At 48.5% G+C, this 14,906-nt stretch overlaps 1 protein-coding gene across 1 annotated transcript in view; it reads right to left on the bottom strand.

Moving 5' to 3' along the window:
- nompB (intraflagellar transport protein 88-like protein nompB) overlaps positions 1–14,906 on the bottom strand; it is a 97,748-nt gene that overhangs the window by 56,189 nt on the left and 26,653 nt on the right. Inside the window, exons 7-10 of the mRNA XM_077629452.1 lie at positions 12,124–12,228; positions 8,800–8,902; positions 7,395–7,509; positions 6,280–6,529 (exon numbers count right to left, since the gene is read on the bottom strand). Coding sequence (XP_077485578.1) covers positions 6,280–6,529; positions 7,395–7,509; positions 8,800–8,902; positions 12,124–12,228 — 573 coding nt within the window. The remainder of the gene's footprint in view (positions 1–6,279; positions 6,530–7,394; positions 7,510–8,799; positions 8,903–12,123; positions 12,229–14,906) is intronic.

Below are 14,906 nucleotides of genomic sequence, written 5' to 3'. Positions count from 1 at the left end.
GCCCAAAGAATTGAGATGATTATAAATTCATTGCGGCTACACTTAAACCCACAATCTCACAAGCGAAAGAAAATTATGAATCCAAGCATTTCGATTTCCTATCAAAATCAGGAAACCATCGCACACTTTTCGGATTCCTAAGATCACGGAAAAAGATTCCGGTTTCCGAAAATTTACCCTCATGTGTTTTTAACCCGCAAGAATCAATAGAAACAGTTGAGACAATTGCCAAAGAATTAGAGCAGCATTTCGCCTCTGTACTTCCTTTGCGCTCCGCGTTTGTAGCGTCAGTGGACCAGTTTCAGCATGTCCCCCCTATTACCCTTCCCGAGCTTTCCCCGATAGTGTTGAGGTTACTAACTGCTGCTCCTGGCCCTGATAGGAACACATCAAAAAAGTTAAGGATCCTCTTTGAGGAGTCCCCTACATTCTTATTGCAGCTGGTTAATATTTCAATCAAACATGTATGGATTCCTCCTGAGTGGAAAATCGCCAAAGTGATCCCTTTACCTAAAAACTATGGTGGTGGCTATTCTCTGGATAATATTAGACCCATTTCAATGATATCAAACGTAGTTAAGTTGATTGAAAGGGTCATACTCCTACGTGTTTCGGAGTGTGTGAACCGCAATAATATCCTTAGTCCCTGTCAAATTGGTTTCCGTCAAAAATGTTCCATATGGAATGCTGACACCGACCTTGAGAGTCGTATTCTTCTTGCGCGGCACCAAAAAATGCATGCTGCGTTGGTGACATTAGATGTAGCCAAACCTTATGTCAACGTAGAACACTACATAATATTGCAAAGATTATATACTCTGCAGTTTCCGAATTACTTACTTGCGTGGATATCTGCGTTCCTCGAAAACAGTTTTTTTTTGTATACTAAATGTCGTCAATTCTGGAAGATATAAACAATCTAGGGGTGTTCCACAAGGGGCAGTCTTGTCGCTTGTACTCTTTAATATTCTAATGAGCTCTATTCCCAGCCATCAACACATTCGCACGCACGTCTATGCAGACGACATTGCATTTTTCACTGCTGCAGCTGACATTTAATCTCTCTATGTGCGCCTGCAATCGTACCTGAATTTGCTTGAAAATTGGTTGTGTGCCTTGCGTCTCACCTCAAATGTAAACAAGTGCGCTGTACATGTTTTTCAGATGACAGATCCTCTTCATCTGTCTCTCGTTTACTAGCGACCAAATATTCATCAAGTTAAGTCATTAAAATATCTTGGTGTCATTTATGATGACCGCCTCACATGGCGCTCTCACACTGACCTTGTTGCAGCGAAAGGGGCTCGTGCTCTGGGCATGTTGCGTAGATTAAGTAATCCCCGGTCTGGAATGCAGAGAGATGAACTTTTGCTGATTTATGTTTTGTATGTCCGACCAAATTTAGAATTTGGATCTGTGCTGTTTTCTGTTACAGCTGCTTACAAAATTCTCCCGCTCGTTCTTTTGGAAGCGCTTCGGTTGTGCCTTGGCCTCCCCAAATTTGTGGCCAATAACGTGCTCTATCTTGAGGACCGTATTCCTCCTTTATTATCTATATTTAGATTCCTAACTGTTCAGACGTACCTAAGGATATATGAATGAGACTTACACCGCTCTTTGTCTGTTTTTTGTTGCCAGCCAACTTCCTTTTTTGGAGTCCACTGGCCTAGATTTCATACCCCGCAGGTAGTTATGGTACAAAATTTGCTTGATCCTTGAAATGCTGTTTTGTATAACATCCTTCCAACAAAAAACAGTGGGTCTACTGTAGGAACTGTCTACGATGACATTTTTTCGAAAAACGCTAAGCATTTACCACCCCACATTTTAAATGGATTATTAGAAGACCATTTACAAAGCATACCTATTAGCTTAACGATAGCTACTGACGCCTCCCAATGTGATGAAAAGGCAGGGGCGGGAATAAAATGCCCGCTTCTAGATTCGTCTTTTTCAGTGCGGCTTCCCGACTACACGCCAATTTTCCAAGCGGAGTTTCTGGCGGTGGTGCTTATTCTTCGCAAACTAGAGTCAGCTTTCTCTTCAGTGGCTGTCATTACAGACTCTCTTTCTTTGTGTTCGTCCCTTGCTTCGGCTGTGCATTCGCCAATCTTGAACACCTTCCATTCATTACTCCCTCCGCATTTGAGGCCTGTTCGCGTGATATGGGTGCCAGGTCATAGCAGTGTGACATCCAATGAATTTGCGGACTGCCTGGCAAAGGCATCCCTCAATGGCCCCGTGCTACCTATCGTTCCGGCTACAGCGTACATTACAGCAGCGAGGTTTCGAAGACAGAATTTGTTAAGAATGACAACTGGATCTCTTTTAAGATCTGATGATTACCTGCACTTGAGGTATTCGTGGAGCAGGCAATCATGCCATTCACGGCAGCTTGAGGTATCTCTATCAAGGCTCCGCTGCCGGATCCCACCCTTAAATTTTTATTTGCACAGGTATGGGTTGGCGCTTAATCCCGTCTGCTTATTCTGTGGTGAGCACGAAACCATAGACCATTGTTGTTTTGTCGCCGATACGCTATGATGAGAAGACGGCTTTTAGAGAAACCGCTACAACAGCTTGGCCTTTGTTTGAGCAGCCCAGACATATTGTCGTTTGGAGCCACCATACTTGGGTACAGCCACAAGTCTGTTTTTGCCGCCGTCCAAAATTTTTTAATGGAATCAAATCAACTACCTTGGTAACTTTTTTCAATATTATTTTTATTCTTACAATTATCATTATCATTTAACCACTTGGCTGCAAACCTCAGTGTCGATCTCCTATGTGCGTTATGCATTTCCCGTTTCATTTCGCTGTTTCTTTTTTTACTTCTTCTTTCCTGAGCATTAATTTTATTTTCGTCCAGGAAATATTTATCTGAAAAACACTCTGTTCCCCACAATTGTTGGCCAATCCCCCCATGTGAGCATGTGCCATTGTGTGAGGGTAACCACAACAACGTTCGTAGAATGTTGGCGATACCATGAATGTGGGCCACAGTGGTCCCAATACTGAGATGTTGGCGCTCACCTCCAAAATTCGTGAGCAGCACTTCGGTTGCTCCGTTTTCAAGGCAAACGACCCCTATGGCGACAGGAAGGCAGCGGTCGAAAAGCATAATTTGTTTGCTTTCGACGACGCCTTCAAACTTCCGCAGCGTCTTGGCGCCGACGGGTACCACAACGCTCGAACGGGGTGAAATGTCGACGTCATCAAGGATGTAAAGAGCCGCGGGACGTTCGGAAGCACTGCGGATTGCGCTCTCGGCGGCGAACGTCACTGACTTTGATTTAAGGTCGATGACCGCGCCATTTTCTGTTAAAAAATCCATGCCGAGGATTACCTCCCGGGAACACTAGTCGAGTACGACGATGGTGGCCAGGTACATTTCCTCTTCGATGGTCACTCGTGACGTGCACTTGCCAGCTGGGATGATCAAATGGCCCCCGGCAGTACGAAGCTGTGGGCCCGTCCAAGGTGTGGCCACATTTTTCAGTTCTGGCAAACCTGAAGTGGCGGACATGCCTCGTCTACCTTGATGACGTTGCGGTGTTCGCTCCAACGTTCTAGGAGCACCTTAAGCGCCTCGAAATTGTGCTGCAATCAAGAAAGTCTTCTGGGCTCACGTTAAAAAATGAGAAATGCCACTTTGCTTATACTGAGCTAAAGTTCTTGGGTCACGTCGTAAGTTATACGAGGAAGTTCGGCCGGAAACAGGCAAAACCAAAGCTATTGCCAATTTCTCTCAACCGCAAGACCAAAAAGCAGTCCGCCGCTTTCTAGGATTATGTGCCTACTACCGTCGCTTTGTGAAATATTTCGCTCGAATCGCCGAGCCCCTGACGCTTCTGATGAGGACAGACATGCCTTTCACTTGGGACGCCCCTCAAGCACAAGCCTTTGAAACTCTTCAATGCCACCTGCAAGCACCTCCAGTTCTGGCTCATTTTTACGAAAACGCAGATACGGAGTTTCATACTGACGCAAGCAATGTTTGCCAGGGTGCCGTGCTGGTTCAAATCCACAGCAGTCGAGAACGAGTCATCGCTTACGCCAGCCGCTCTTTGTCTGACGCTGAAGCTACCTGCTTGGAAACAGAGAAAAACTGCCTTGCGATAGTGTGTGTGACGGCGAAATTTCGGACCTACCTTTATAGAAAACGTTTTACTGTACTTACGGACAATCATGCCTTGTGGTGGCTCGCTACCCTCAAAGATACGTCAGCATGTCCTGTCAGATGGAGTCTGCGCATCCAAGAATACGACACGACAGTGGCGTACAAGTCCGGCCGGAAGCACTCGGACGCCGATTGCCTCTCGCGCTCCCCGGTCGATTCCCCAACGGAGGACGGTAACTATGACGACGACATCACTTTAAACGCGATCAGCATTGCTGAAAAGCAGTACCCGACCCAGAACTTCGGCAGCTCATGGAATCCTCGTGGAGAAAAATTTCACCGGAAACAATCAGCAATACCTTATTGTCATGCCGGCGAGCCTATACGTGACGAAATCCATGAAGCTTCACACGATAAACCGACTTCTCGACATTTTGGTGCAGCCCGCACACTTGCAAGGATCCAGGAGAAGTATTACTGGCCCCGCCTCAGTCGAACGCTGCACACTACGTCAGAACGTGCCGAGGCTGTCAGCGTCACAAAGTGTCCTCAATTTATACCAGCTGGATTCTTGAAGCCTATAGCGCCACCATCGCGGCCTTTCCAGCAGATCGGGACGGGCATGCTGGGCCCATTCCCTCTTTTTCATTCGCGGAACAAGTGGGTCATCGTGGAAACCGACTACCTGACCCGATACGCGGAAACATCAGCACTTCCAAGGGCCACAGCCCTAGACGTGGCAAAATTTTTCGTCCATCAGATCGTTTTGCGTCACGGTGCACCGGAGAGCCTAATCACCGACAAAGGTACAGCATTCATGGCTGACCACCTACAGCAGATTTTACGCCACAGTCATACAAACCACCGAAAGACGACATCCTACCACCCTCAAACGAAATGTTTAACGGGATGATTAAACAAAACGCTAGCTGACATGCTCTGAATGTATGTCGACGTTCAGCGCAGATCTTGGGATGAAGTGCTCCCATACGTCGCCTTCGCCTACACTACAGCCATACAGGAAACGACAAACATGCCACCGTTCCGTCTCGTTTACGGCCGCGACATGACCACGAAGCTGGACGCCACCTTACCGCATGTGGCCGACATCGACCTGAATCCGGATCTTCACACCTTCCTGCACCTCGCCGAAGAGGCTCGTCAGCTGGCCAGAGTGCGGATTCTCGACCAACAATGCCGAGATGCCCAACGCTATAAGCTCCGGCGCCGTGATGCTCGTTACACATCGGAAGATCGTGTGTGGGTCTGGTTGCCAATTTGCCGACGCGGAATTAGCGAAAAGCCCCTCTGCCGGTATTTCGGACCCTACAAAGTGATAAGGCCAATTGGAGACCTCAACTATGAGGTCGTTCCTGACGGCTTTCAGAAGTCTCGGCGATCCGTGCGCCCTGCAGTGGTACACGTTGTCCGTCTCAAGGCTTAGTATACGAGCTGTAGAGCTAACTTTCGCGCGAACATCATGCTTCACTTAGTGAACTTATTTAAACACACAGGCTACGCATCGGGACGATGCTCTTTCTTCCCGGGGTGTCAGTGACACAGTGCATTCCGTATATTCGCCTAGCGCTGATCTGAAGCACGCACCGCCTCAAAAATAGGAATTGACAGCGATCTGAAGCTGTGGTCAAGACGTTCGTCGAAACCCGCCGCTGTTTCTTATGACCTGTGATCTCTCTCATTCACGCGTGACAATATGAAGAATTTTTATGTATTCTCAATTTTCGATGATTGCCCCTTTTAACGAGATTACCTCTCCATCATCCTCCGCTCTGAGGAGCACATAGTGTTTAAGCATCCTAGATGAAACTCCGACTTTTCGGTTAGGCCTCTCTCTGTTCTCCCTTTCTCGTATTACCATTTTCGTTAGCCACAGCGCTGATGTTAAACATTGCTGCATGTTTTTAAGCACCAGATGCTGAACCCCAAAACGCGCCCAGAGCTTCCAGGATTCCCGAGTCGATAATCGCGATTGCCCAATGGGCTTCTCTCGTCACTAATCGCCCGTCGAAAAACGGTCCTGCGGACACCGTGGCCTATCAGTGTGAATGCGCCCCATATACCACAAGAACTCAGCCAGACAAGCGGCATGGTGCCCACAGTGCCCCTCCGATAAAGCCGGCGAGCGACTCAAGGCCCACCTGGTGCGGTTCGAACTTGTCGAACTCGTCGATATTGTCGGGCGCCACGTCCAACAGCTTAAGGAAGCTTCGCCGCACCTTGTCCGCCCCTCCGGCGCCGGCGACCGCCAGGTGATACTGGCAGACCACCAGGTGCAAGGCGGTGCGGAAGTCTGCCCTCTCAGCCATGATGTACTCAAGCGAGGTCACCGCGTCCACAAGCTGCCCCATGCGCACGAAGGCAAGCGCGATGTTCTTCATGATCTTCAGCCTGCGCCCAGATGCGTGCGCATGGCTCAAGTTTATACGAGCAGAACATTGTCACATTCTTCAGTTCCCCACTGCACACACGCAAGAGACATGGACGACGGAAACAAACACACCACATAGTGCTAGTCCTTCCGTGTCTCTTGTGTATGCGCTGTGGAGAATTCAAGCATGTTACAGCAACTAGCCCCGCAATTCGGCTTGAGCAAATGCATTTATCACCTTCTGTTATCGTCACGGGTGCTGTTTAAGAAATAGCAGCCCGCTAAGGGTAACAACGCCGCTAAGTGCACGGGTCGTTCAAATTCCTGTCCACGAATAAGCGCTTCCGTAAGAGGTGAAGCCGTCAATTCTCTTAACTAATTGCAGACTTCAAAGAAACGAGGCATGCCGTGTCCAAGCTCCTCGATTTAGCGCTTTGCTCCCGGCACGAAACTATTGAAAATGCCTCGCATCTCGTGCACTCTAAACACGAATACGCGTATACGGGACAAAAAGGGCGTAAGCTGCCCTCCAGCGCACACCTTTCTATAAAACGGGAGTGCGCTTACTCTTTTTTACTCCCTTCCGTTCTGAGTGCAGTTTTTCCCCGCTAGTATAAACAGCGAGTGAAACAAACTTGCTCAATAATAGTTCGCTGACCCTGATGCACAAAAAGATTCACCATTTTCAAAGTTAGCATGACACTATAGCGAAATTTGTTCGCTAGCGGAAACCTGACGAAAGGACGGAAGAACGGCGAGCCGACTTTCTGGACTATCGCTTTAGAGTAACCGCACTATTTTGCTTTTAGTGACATTGCAGAATACAGATAGGCAACAATAAGTCCACTCGCAAAGCGTGTCCACCGATATCCTTGTCACACTAACCTCATGTCCTTGTGGGTGTTGGGCACCTGGTCCAGCGCCATGCGGAAGAACTTGATGGCCTTGCTGTAGCTGCCCTGGTAGAAGTATATGTCGCCCATGTTCAGCTTCAGGCGACCTGGGACGCAAGGAGAGTGCAGGTACACACACATTATGCCATGTGCAGGCGCAATTGTACTTATATGGGCTCCTGAAGCGCACCCGTATGGGTGCTTCAAGCAGCGAACGCTGCCCTCACTCTGGGCAGCGGCTAGAGGGCATAACGCGCGTTCAGATTTCGAAGTGCAGCTTGGTTCCTGCTCCAGCCTTACGCCAGAGCGCCTGCACTTAGCTTCGGGCCGTCCGCGCGAACGCGGCCCTAACTGTTGAGGCGCAGTGTGGTGCAAAAGTGTCGATGAAGAGGAGTTCTTGCAGACAAGCGGAACTTCCACCGCACTCAGTACTTTCGTGACACGCATGTTCAGTCTTTACAATTGCTCGTAGCTCGTACGCTTTCGCTTCGGCGACGATGACGGAGATCATACGTGGGTTTAAGATGCCGACAATAAACAGCACCTGGTAAATCTGATCCTGGGAGAATGCACGTGCTATGAACACTAAGTACGCTTTATCGAAGTGATTCTGTGCTTTTTCACATCAGACATACACATCTTACACGCGGCTTCATTGCCATGAAACACGGCGAATTTGAAGCATGGTGTATGAAGTATGCGGAGGCATGGCCTAAGTAAACAACATTGTATATTCAGCCTCAATACTCGAGAAAACTAGGGAAAAGTGTTCCTCGTGATTTTATGACGAAGATGTGTTTTCACATCCGGCTTCCTTCTTGGAGACAAAGCTCTTATAGGTTCTTTACAAGTGCTTAGGCGCCTAAAGAAGCCAATGTTTTAAAGAAACTGTAAAATATTAAAAACCCAGCTTCCCTGGCGTGAGCACAATATGCACAACATATATAGCCTTCGCGGCAGCTATAGCCAAATTGTCATCGCACTTACAAAAAAGTGCCACACTACTGCTGCAGAAATTCCAAGGAATCTGGGGCATGCTGTCCAGAGACTGCTACACAGTGAATTAGACTTTGACATGAACTTGGTATGCTCTAAGGCTACGCCAACAGTCCTTAAGCAGCATTCGTAGCCCTCGCATTGCTACGACTTACGAGGCCACGAATAATCAGTGTACACATGCAGGGCCTGTGCGGTATTTTATATAAGAGTATCCCCTTTATTTTATTTTATGCTAGAAAAAAAACTAAAATACTAGAAATACTGGCGACAATTAGGAAAAATGGTTCCTCATGATTTTATGACAAAGATGTTCCTTCACATCCGGCCCCCCTCTTGGAGACAATGCTCTTATAGGTTTACTCTACTATTTTATACTCTAGTATTTTATGCTAGAGTACCTGCGTTCGAGAAGGCCTTGTTCTTGACGATGACCTGGTACGTGCCCAGGGCTTCGGTGTACATCTGGTTGTTGGTGTACTGCACGGCCAGGTTGAACAGCGCCTGTCGGAACCACATCGGACACAATTTACTTTTCTTGCTCCAAACGTCCTTTCACATCGCTGTGGCAGTACACGCACCTGGCTCACTGAATTCCTAAACTCAAATTTATAAATTAAACGCAATCTAATTTTGTTACACAGATCACTTCACTATATGTCCAAAAAGTCGCCCTCACTGCGAGCTGCGAATAAGGAAGGAACTGACATGGTGATCATGAAACCTGATGCCAGAATGCTGCGAAAGAAGGTGGACTTACCTTCAATGATTACTTTGATGTTTGTTTTATGCTGAATGCTTTTAATCTAAGACGACGCTTCACACACGGGACAGCATTTTTTCGGAAGGTGAACGTGGGCGGGTGGAGTTTCTGGAGGGTACAGATGGGGCGGGTAGGTGAATGGAGGGTGGTGCTTCTGGAGGGCTGCTGGTTTTCCCATTGCGTCTTTGAATTCGATTTCGCCATCGGTTTTTCGTTCCGCTGCTGCGTAGGCTTCTATAGTGGATAGAAGCCTGTCGGGGTGAAGGTGCTGGGTTTCTGGTGGGTGGCGCATCTGAAGGGTAGGCTTCACTCACCGAGGCTTAAAACTGACGCCACGGGCATTTTCAGTATCACCGATACTGCTAAGGCAGTAAAAGTGCAACTTTATTTGCCTTGTCTAGTGTGGGGCTCCATAGCTATGCTGCTACACCTCTTCTTCCGGCTTGTGAGAGAGAAGCTCACATCAGAGAGGAGAAATCAGCTTTACTCTCGAGCGCTGTCCCCGACGCAGCTTTGGGTGTGCGTAATAATAAATTATAATTGGTTTTTGGGGAAGGGAAATGGCGCAGTATCTGTCTCATATACCGTTAGACAACTGAACGCGCCGTAAGAGAAGGGATAAAGGAGGGAGTGAAAGAAGAAAGGAAGAAAAAGGTGCCGTAGTGGAGGGCTCCGGAATAATTTCGACCACCTGGGGATCTTTAACGTGCAGGCATCGCACAGCACACGGGCGCCTTAGCGCTTTGCCTCCATAAAAACGTAGCCGCCGTGGTCGGGTTCAATCCCGGATACTCCGGATCAGTAGCCGAGCGCCCAAACCCCCTTCTCATCCTATCTTTTAATTCATTCCTCCTTGCGAATTTGCGAACCGTCGTTACTCTATAGAGGAGACAGTTATAGCCCTGCGTCTCCCCGCTTTGACTACCCCCCTCCCGCCCCCCTTTTATATTAATTAACTATACCCCCTCTCCTCCGCCGACCAAACTACGGGAATTTCCTGGGTAGCGGAGTTTCCTGACTAGCCGGAGCGGCGCTGCTGACTGGCCACGGCCGTAGTATCTGCGTGACGCCTGAAAGAATCTAACCTCTTAACAGAATTACGCATGCGACGGAGGAGGGCATGAGCATGAAAATGTCGCCGGAAAGGGCTCGCCAACTTTCGCTCGCGATTGCGGGTCCTCCGCTGCGTGTAGAAGTATTATTCGTCTCAAGTGTTCTTGACGAGAAAATGTAGGGACGATAGATGTAGCAAATATAAGCGAATGTAGCCCGTTTAAGGCGGTTAAATAAAGCTGCGTAAATCGCAAATTGGTGATAACATATAAGCCAAAATTTTTCATGACAATCTACAACTTCTGAATTAAGAATTCATCCCCAAAGCCATTATACAGCTAATTATTATTTACTGATTAATTAACTTTAGAGACCAATAACGATACTAAAGGCTAGGCCACGAAGATCCAAACAGCCCTCAATCGGTTTGACGATGCTAGAACACTTTGCCTTTTTTAAAAGCTTACTTACCTACAGCTCGGACATCTGGTATAGGGAATGCTCAAGACGTGGCAACGGCGTACGTGAAATGATGTGCGCCCCATCACAGTTACAGAAGCCCGACTGGCTCAGCGACCACTAGCGCAGTGGCCAACCCGGAGCCCTGGCAACTACGAGCAAGACAGAGCGAGCGCAAAGAGCCCGAATGCAGCCCGGCCTCCACCACAGTGAAGCCATCGGACTCGTCAGCGACCAGTAAGCCAGCATAGAGAAAGAATTATTTCTCTATGAAGCCAGCTTCAGCATTCCACCCTGCTTATACCGGTAATAAACCGACGTCATGTCACTGCTCTCTCTCACTGGGCCTCAACACATGGTCTCACATCGAAGAGATCCTTTGAGACACTTGAGGGCGGTCGTCGAGCAAGCTTTTCGACCCTCCAAGGGCCGGTTCGATAGTGGGGAATTTAAAGGCAGCCAGAAAGAACACGTGGCCAGAAAAGATTGTGACTTGATGGGGATAATGCGACGAAAAATTGGAGGAGAATAAAGCTGAGCGCCAGAACATCCGGTAAGGCCTCTCAAATTACGAACATGCCGCCGCGGTGGCTGAGTGGTTATGGCAATCGGCTGTTGACGCGACAGACGCGGGTTCGATTCCGGTCGCGGGGGTCGAATTTCGATGGAGACGAAATTCGAGAGGCCCATGTATTGTGCGATGTCAGTGCACGTTAAAGAACCCCAGGCGGTCGAAATTTCCGGAGCCCTTCAGTACGGCGTCCCTCATAGCCTGAGTCGCTTTGGGGCGATAGGCGCCCGCAAACCCATAAACAGAAATTACGAACAGCGTATAAGCGATATCCCAAAAAAGTATAATATATGGATCATGCGCACGGTTGCTTGTAAAGCCGAAAATAAGTAGGCAGCGATGAGCCCCAAATCTGACAGCGCAAAATGAGCCCCAAATCTGACAGCGCAAAACGCAGTAAGTCATGAACTGGAAAGTGGCAGGTGTAACATTCAGGATCAAAGAACGAGCAAAGCTGATTAGAGATTAAGGTAGAGTCGGTGACATCCCACTAAACTAAGAGGAAGCATAACGTCAATTTGAGCCCGACATGCTTTGCGTACACCTGTTAGCCGGTGGTCTAGAATGAGTAGAGTAGATTCAAGGAAGGGGAAACGAAGTGGGTAGTGATGTGGTGTTCAAGCTGAGTGATGACGTCATTCCGCTGAGAGGCAGTGGCCGGACAGCTACGAGAGATCATAACAGAGGCACAGCTTTGCTTTGGGCTTCACGTCGCTGGTGGTCATAAGGATGGCTCGGTACACGAAACGCCCGTTTCCATCGTTTTCCTCAGTCTGCGACCGTTAGAACTGCGCCTCGCATAAGAAACCGCCAATATGAGACAGTTCATTTGCGCAACCGAGCGAGCTACCCGAATGCTCAGTCGCGTTTCTAACTCACGCAGTACATGAGGTCCAGGTTAGGCGGGACTTCGGAGGCGGCCTGTTCCCTCTGCCGCGACAGGTTCTTCTCCTTGGCCACCGCATCCTTGGCTTGGTCCAGCGCCTGAAAGTGGCAGGGGGCCCACACTTACGGTCATCGGGGAATGCGCTAGGTGATACATAATGAACAGCTTCCCGACCAGCTTGCAGACAGTATTTTGCCGACAGCAAACATAGGTGCCAGCAGGCAAGGCTCTCTGCCACATAGCTTTCTGCATACTGTTAGCGAAGAGCCGATGAGATGCGTCCAAGTGAAGCATGTAATCTCCGTGTCAGATGATTAGCCCTAAGTCACGCCAAGCCCTAAAGATTAACCCTAATACCACTTTCGCCCTTTCAGGTTTAGAGTGTACGCAAAACCTCTGCTTTATTCGACAGTTAGAGCACATCGGAAATCCGGGACCGGTGCAGAGTGCACGATACGCTCCGGATCAGATCAAACGCGCATGAGCACAAGCTTCTCCGAGTTGCCTATGCAGTGCGCCTTTGCAGTGGCACCACACCCTTAATCCGGGTGTGCTGTCGTCCCTTCATTGGTATGCGCGCGACATCTACAGGGCGATATTCGAAAAGCAAAGAGAGTGCAGCGACGATACGCGCAGCTCTTCGCTCGTAGGATTTCGTCGTGATTGGCCGGATGTTGCCTCACTCTACGGGCCAACCAACATCTACGAACAACCGAAAACCAATTTCTGCGTCAAAATTGTGACGCAACCGTTCGTCGTACAACCGTTGCGGGTGGTGTAATACAATTTCTCGTCGCATACAGCGTACGTCTCTTAGTCAGGTTGCAGGCTAGCTCGCGGCAGCTATTCAAACCAAGTGCCCGAGTGTTTCGCTCGAACCTTTGTGGAATAAGCGTTCGGAGGCGCGTCTTCGTTTCGTTTCTCAGTGCGCAACCTGCGCCGATGTCCAACACTTACGATGACACACGTATGATTTTGTCTTCGCAGCATGGAAGCAGTCTTTAAGAGCCCTCTGTTTGTGTATCCCGAAGACATTGACCGTTCGGAAAAGATTTAAATTTTTGCTTATTACCTCTTGATGTGTCCATGCTCAAATTTCGGAATCACAATTTGTTTTTATTCTACTATGTTTCACTATTTTCTAAACTCGTCGCCCATTAGTATGTCGACGACCTAAAGACGCTTGGTAATATGTATGCTTTCTCACTAAAGAGCTGTCTCTCTCTTACGCGTGGTGCTCTGCGGAGAGAAGACAGGGCAATTTCTATGAAACTGCTGGTTTTCTAGACAGAGCTTGAGCGCAAGCACAGCGGCAGTGTGATGGGAGCGACTCGACCGCCGTACTCCAGAAACAAGACCTGTGGTCCATGTCACTTTCGGAGCTCCACGCAGCTTGTACGTCCTGCTCGGTTGTGATCGGTAGTGCACTGCAAATATCTGCTGAAATATTCACATAATAACGTGAATGTTCGTAGCCTTCAACACATTTTGCATTGCTCAGCTATGTTTGAGAGACCCCCCCCCCCCCCCCGGACTAGCGTTGCCCTGGTGTTCTGTCACTTCAAAACAAAACGACGATGAGCACCACTCAGTGTGTGGTTCAAAGGTGCGCATTTCGCATGCGGTTTGTGAAAAACACGGGCCGTGCCAAAGAAGTGTACAGTCAGACACAGTATGAAAGGGAACACTAACTTGCATAACAGAACAGCTTGCTCTCATTACTGCGTTGAATTTAAAAAGGTGTAAATGATACTACTCGTACGAAAAAAAAGGCTATTTAGGAAAAATAGAAAAAATGTGCTTCTAAAGCAGTTTTTCGGAGTAATAAGTGCCTGAATTCTCACAGTGCGCTTCCGCTCGTGTTGAAGCTCCTTATGCCTTTAGTGTTATTCTTATAGACAGCCACGCAAACCCCAGGAAATATAGCAGTGGCAGTAAAGTAACTCAGGTAGCATACGTGCACATGGTCGCTGGCACTGGCAATATAGCAGACGTTGCCAAAAAAGGCTCTGAAACACTGCACGTTGGCGATTCGAACAGCCTTCCTGTCGCACTGGCCGCGTAACTGGGAAGCCCGTGCGTCACCCGCCACTGGGCGTCTGCTAGGCGCGCTTTGTGCGCATCAACCGAATTCTACGCAACAGTAGCACAGACAAGGCGGACATACAATGGTGGCGAAGGCTGGGCCAAAAAACGGTTTAGCGCGACTGCAGTACAGCCAGAATCTGGGGGCAAAACACACATATAAGAAAATATAAAAGTGCAAATTAAAATGCTATAAAACAGCTAAAAGAAATAAATATTTCAATGGCCGGTTTTTTAAAATAGGTAAATGATTTTAGCAGAACACTATGCCGACTTTTTAATTTTTTTGCAACGCTTTATTGCGCCCCCTCTTTATGAGTGTGTGGTGCATTTTCAGCGCGAGTTTGCAGACTTTGTTTCGGTCTGCGGCCAGTGGCAGGATCTTACGAAGCGTATCCTTATCGCCAGCTGTCTGCTACGGCTCGTCTGGGAAAGCGTATAATTTAAGCTCGCCGGTCCTCGCTCGTAGCGTCTCTGCCACCGCTTGGTAAGATTTGCACCCCGCTGCACCGCTGCGGTAGTTTTATTGTTTCGATCGTTTCCTTCCGTGTGCGGCCAGTGCAAAACCTTTTCCCGATGTTGTGTCACGCTTCGCGCTCTGGTTTTGTACCCCTAAGCTCTTCATTTCAAGGTGAGCTTGCGGCATGTGGAGAAACTTTGCTCCGTGACACATTGCGACAGCGTGGACCGT

This window comes from Amblyomma americanum, chromosome 7 (genome assembly GCF_052857255.1).
Source record: "Amblyomma americanum isolate KBUSLIRL-KWMA chromosome 7, ASM5285725v1, whole genome shotgun sequence".
NCBI lineage: Eukaryota > Metazoa > Arthropoda > Arachnida > Ixodida > Ixodidae > Amblyomma > Amblyomma americanum.
This window is presented reverse-complemented; position numbering and strand designations above follow the sequence as displayed.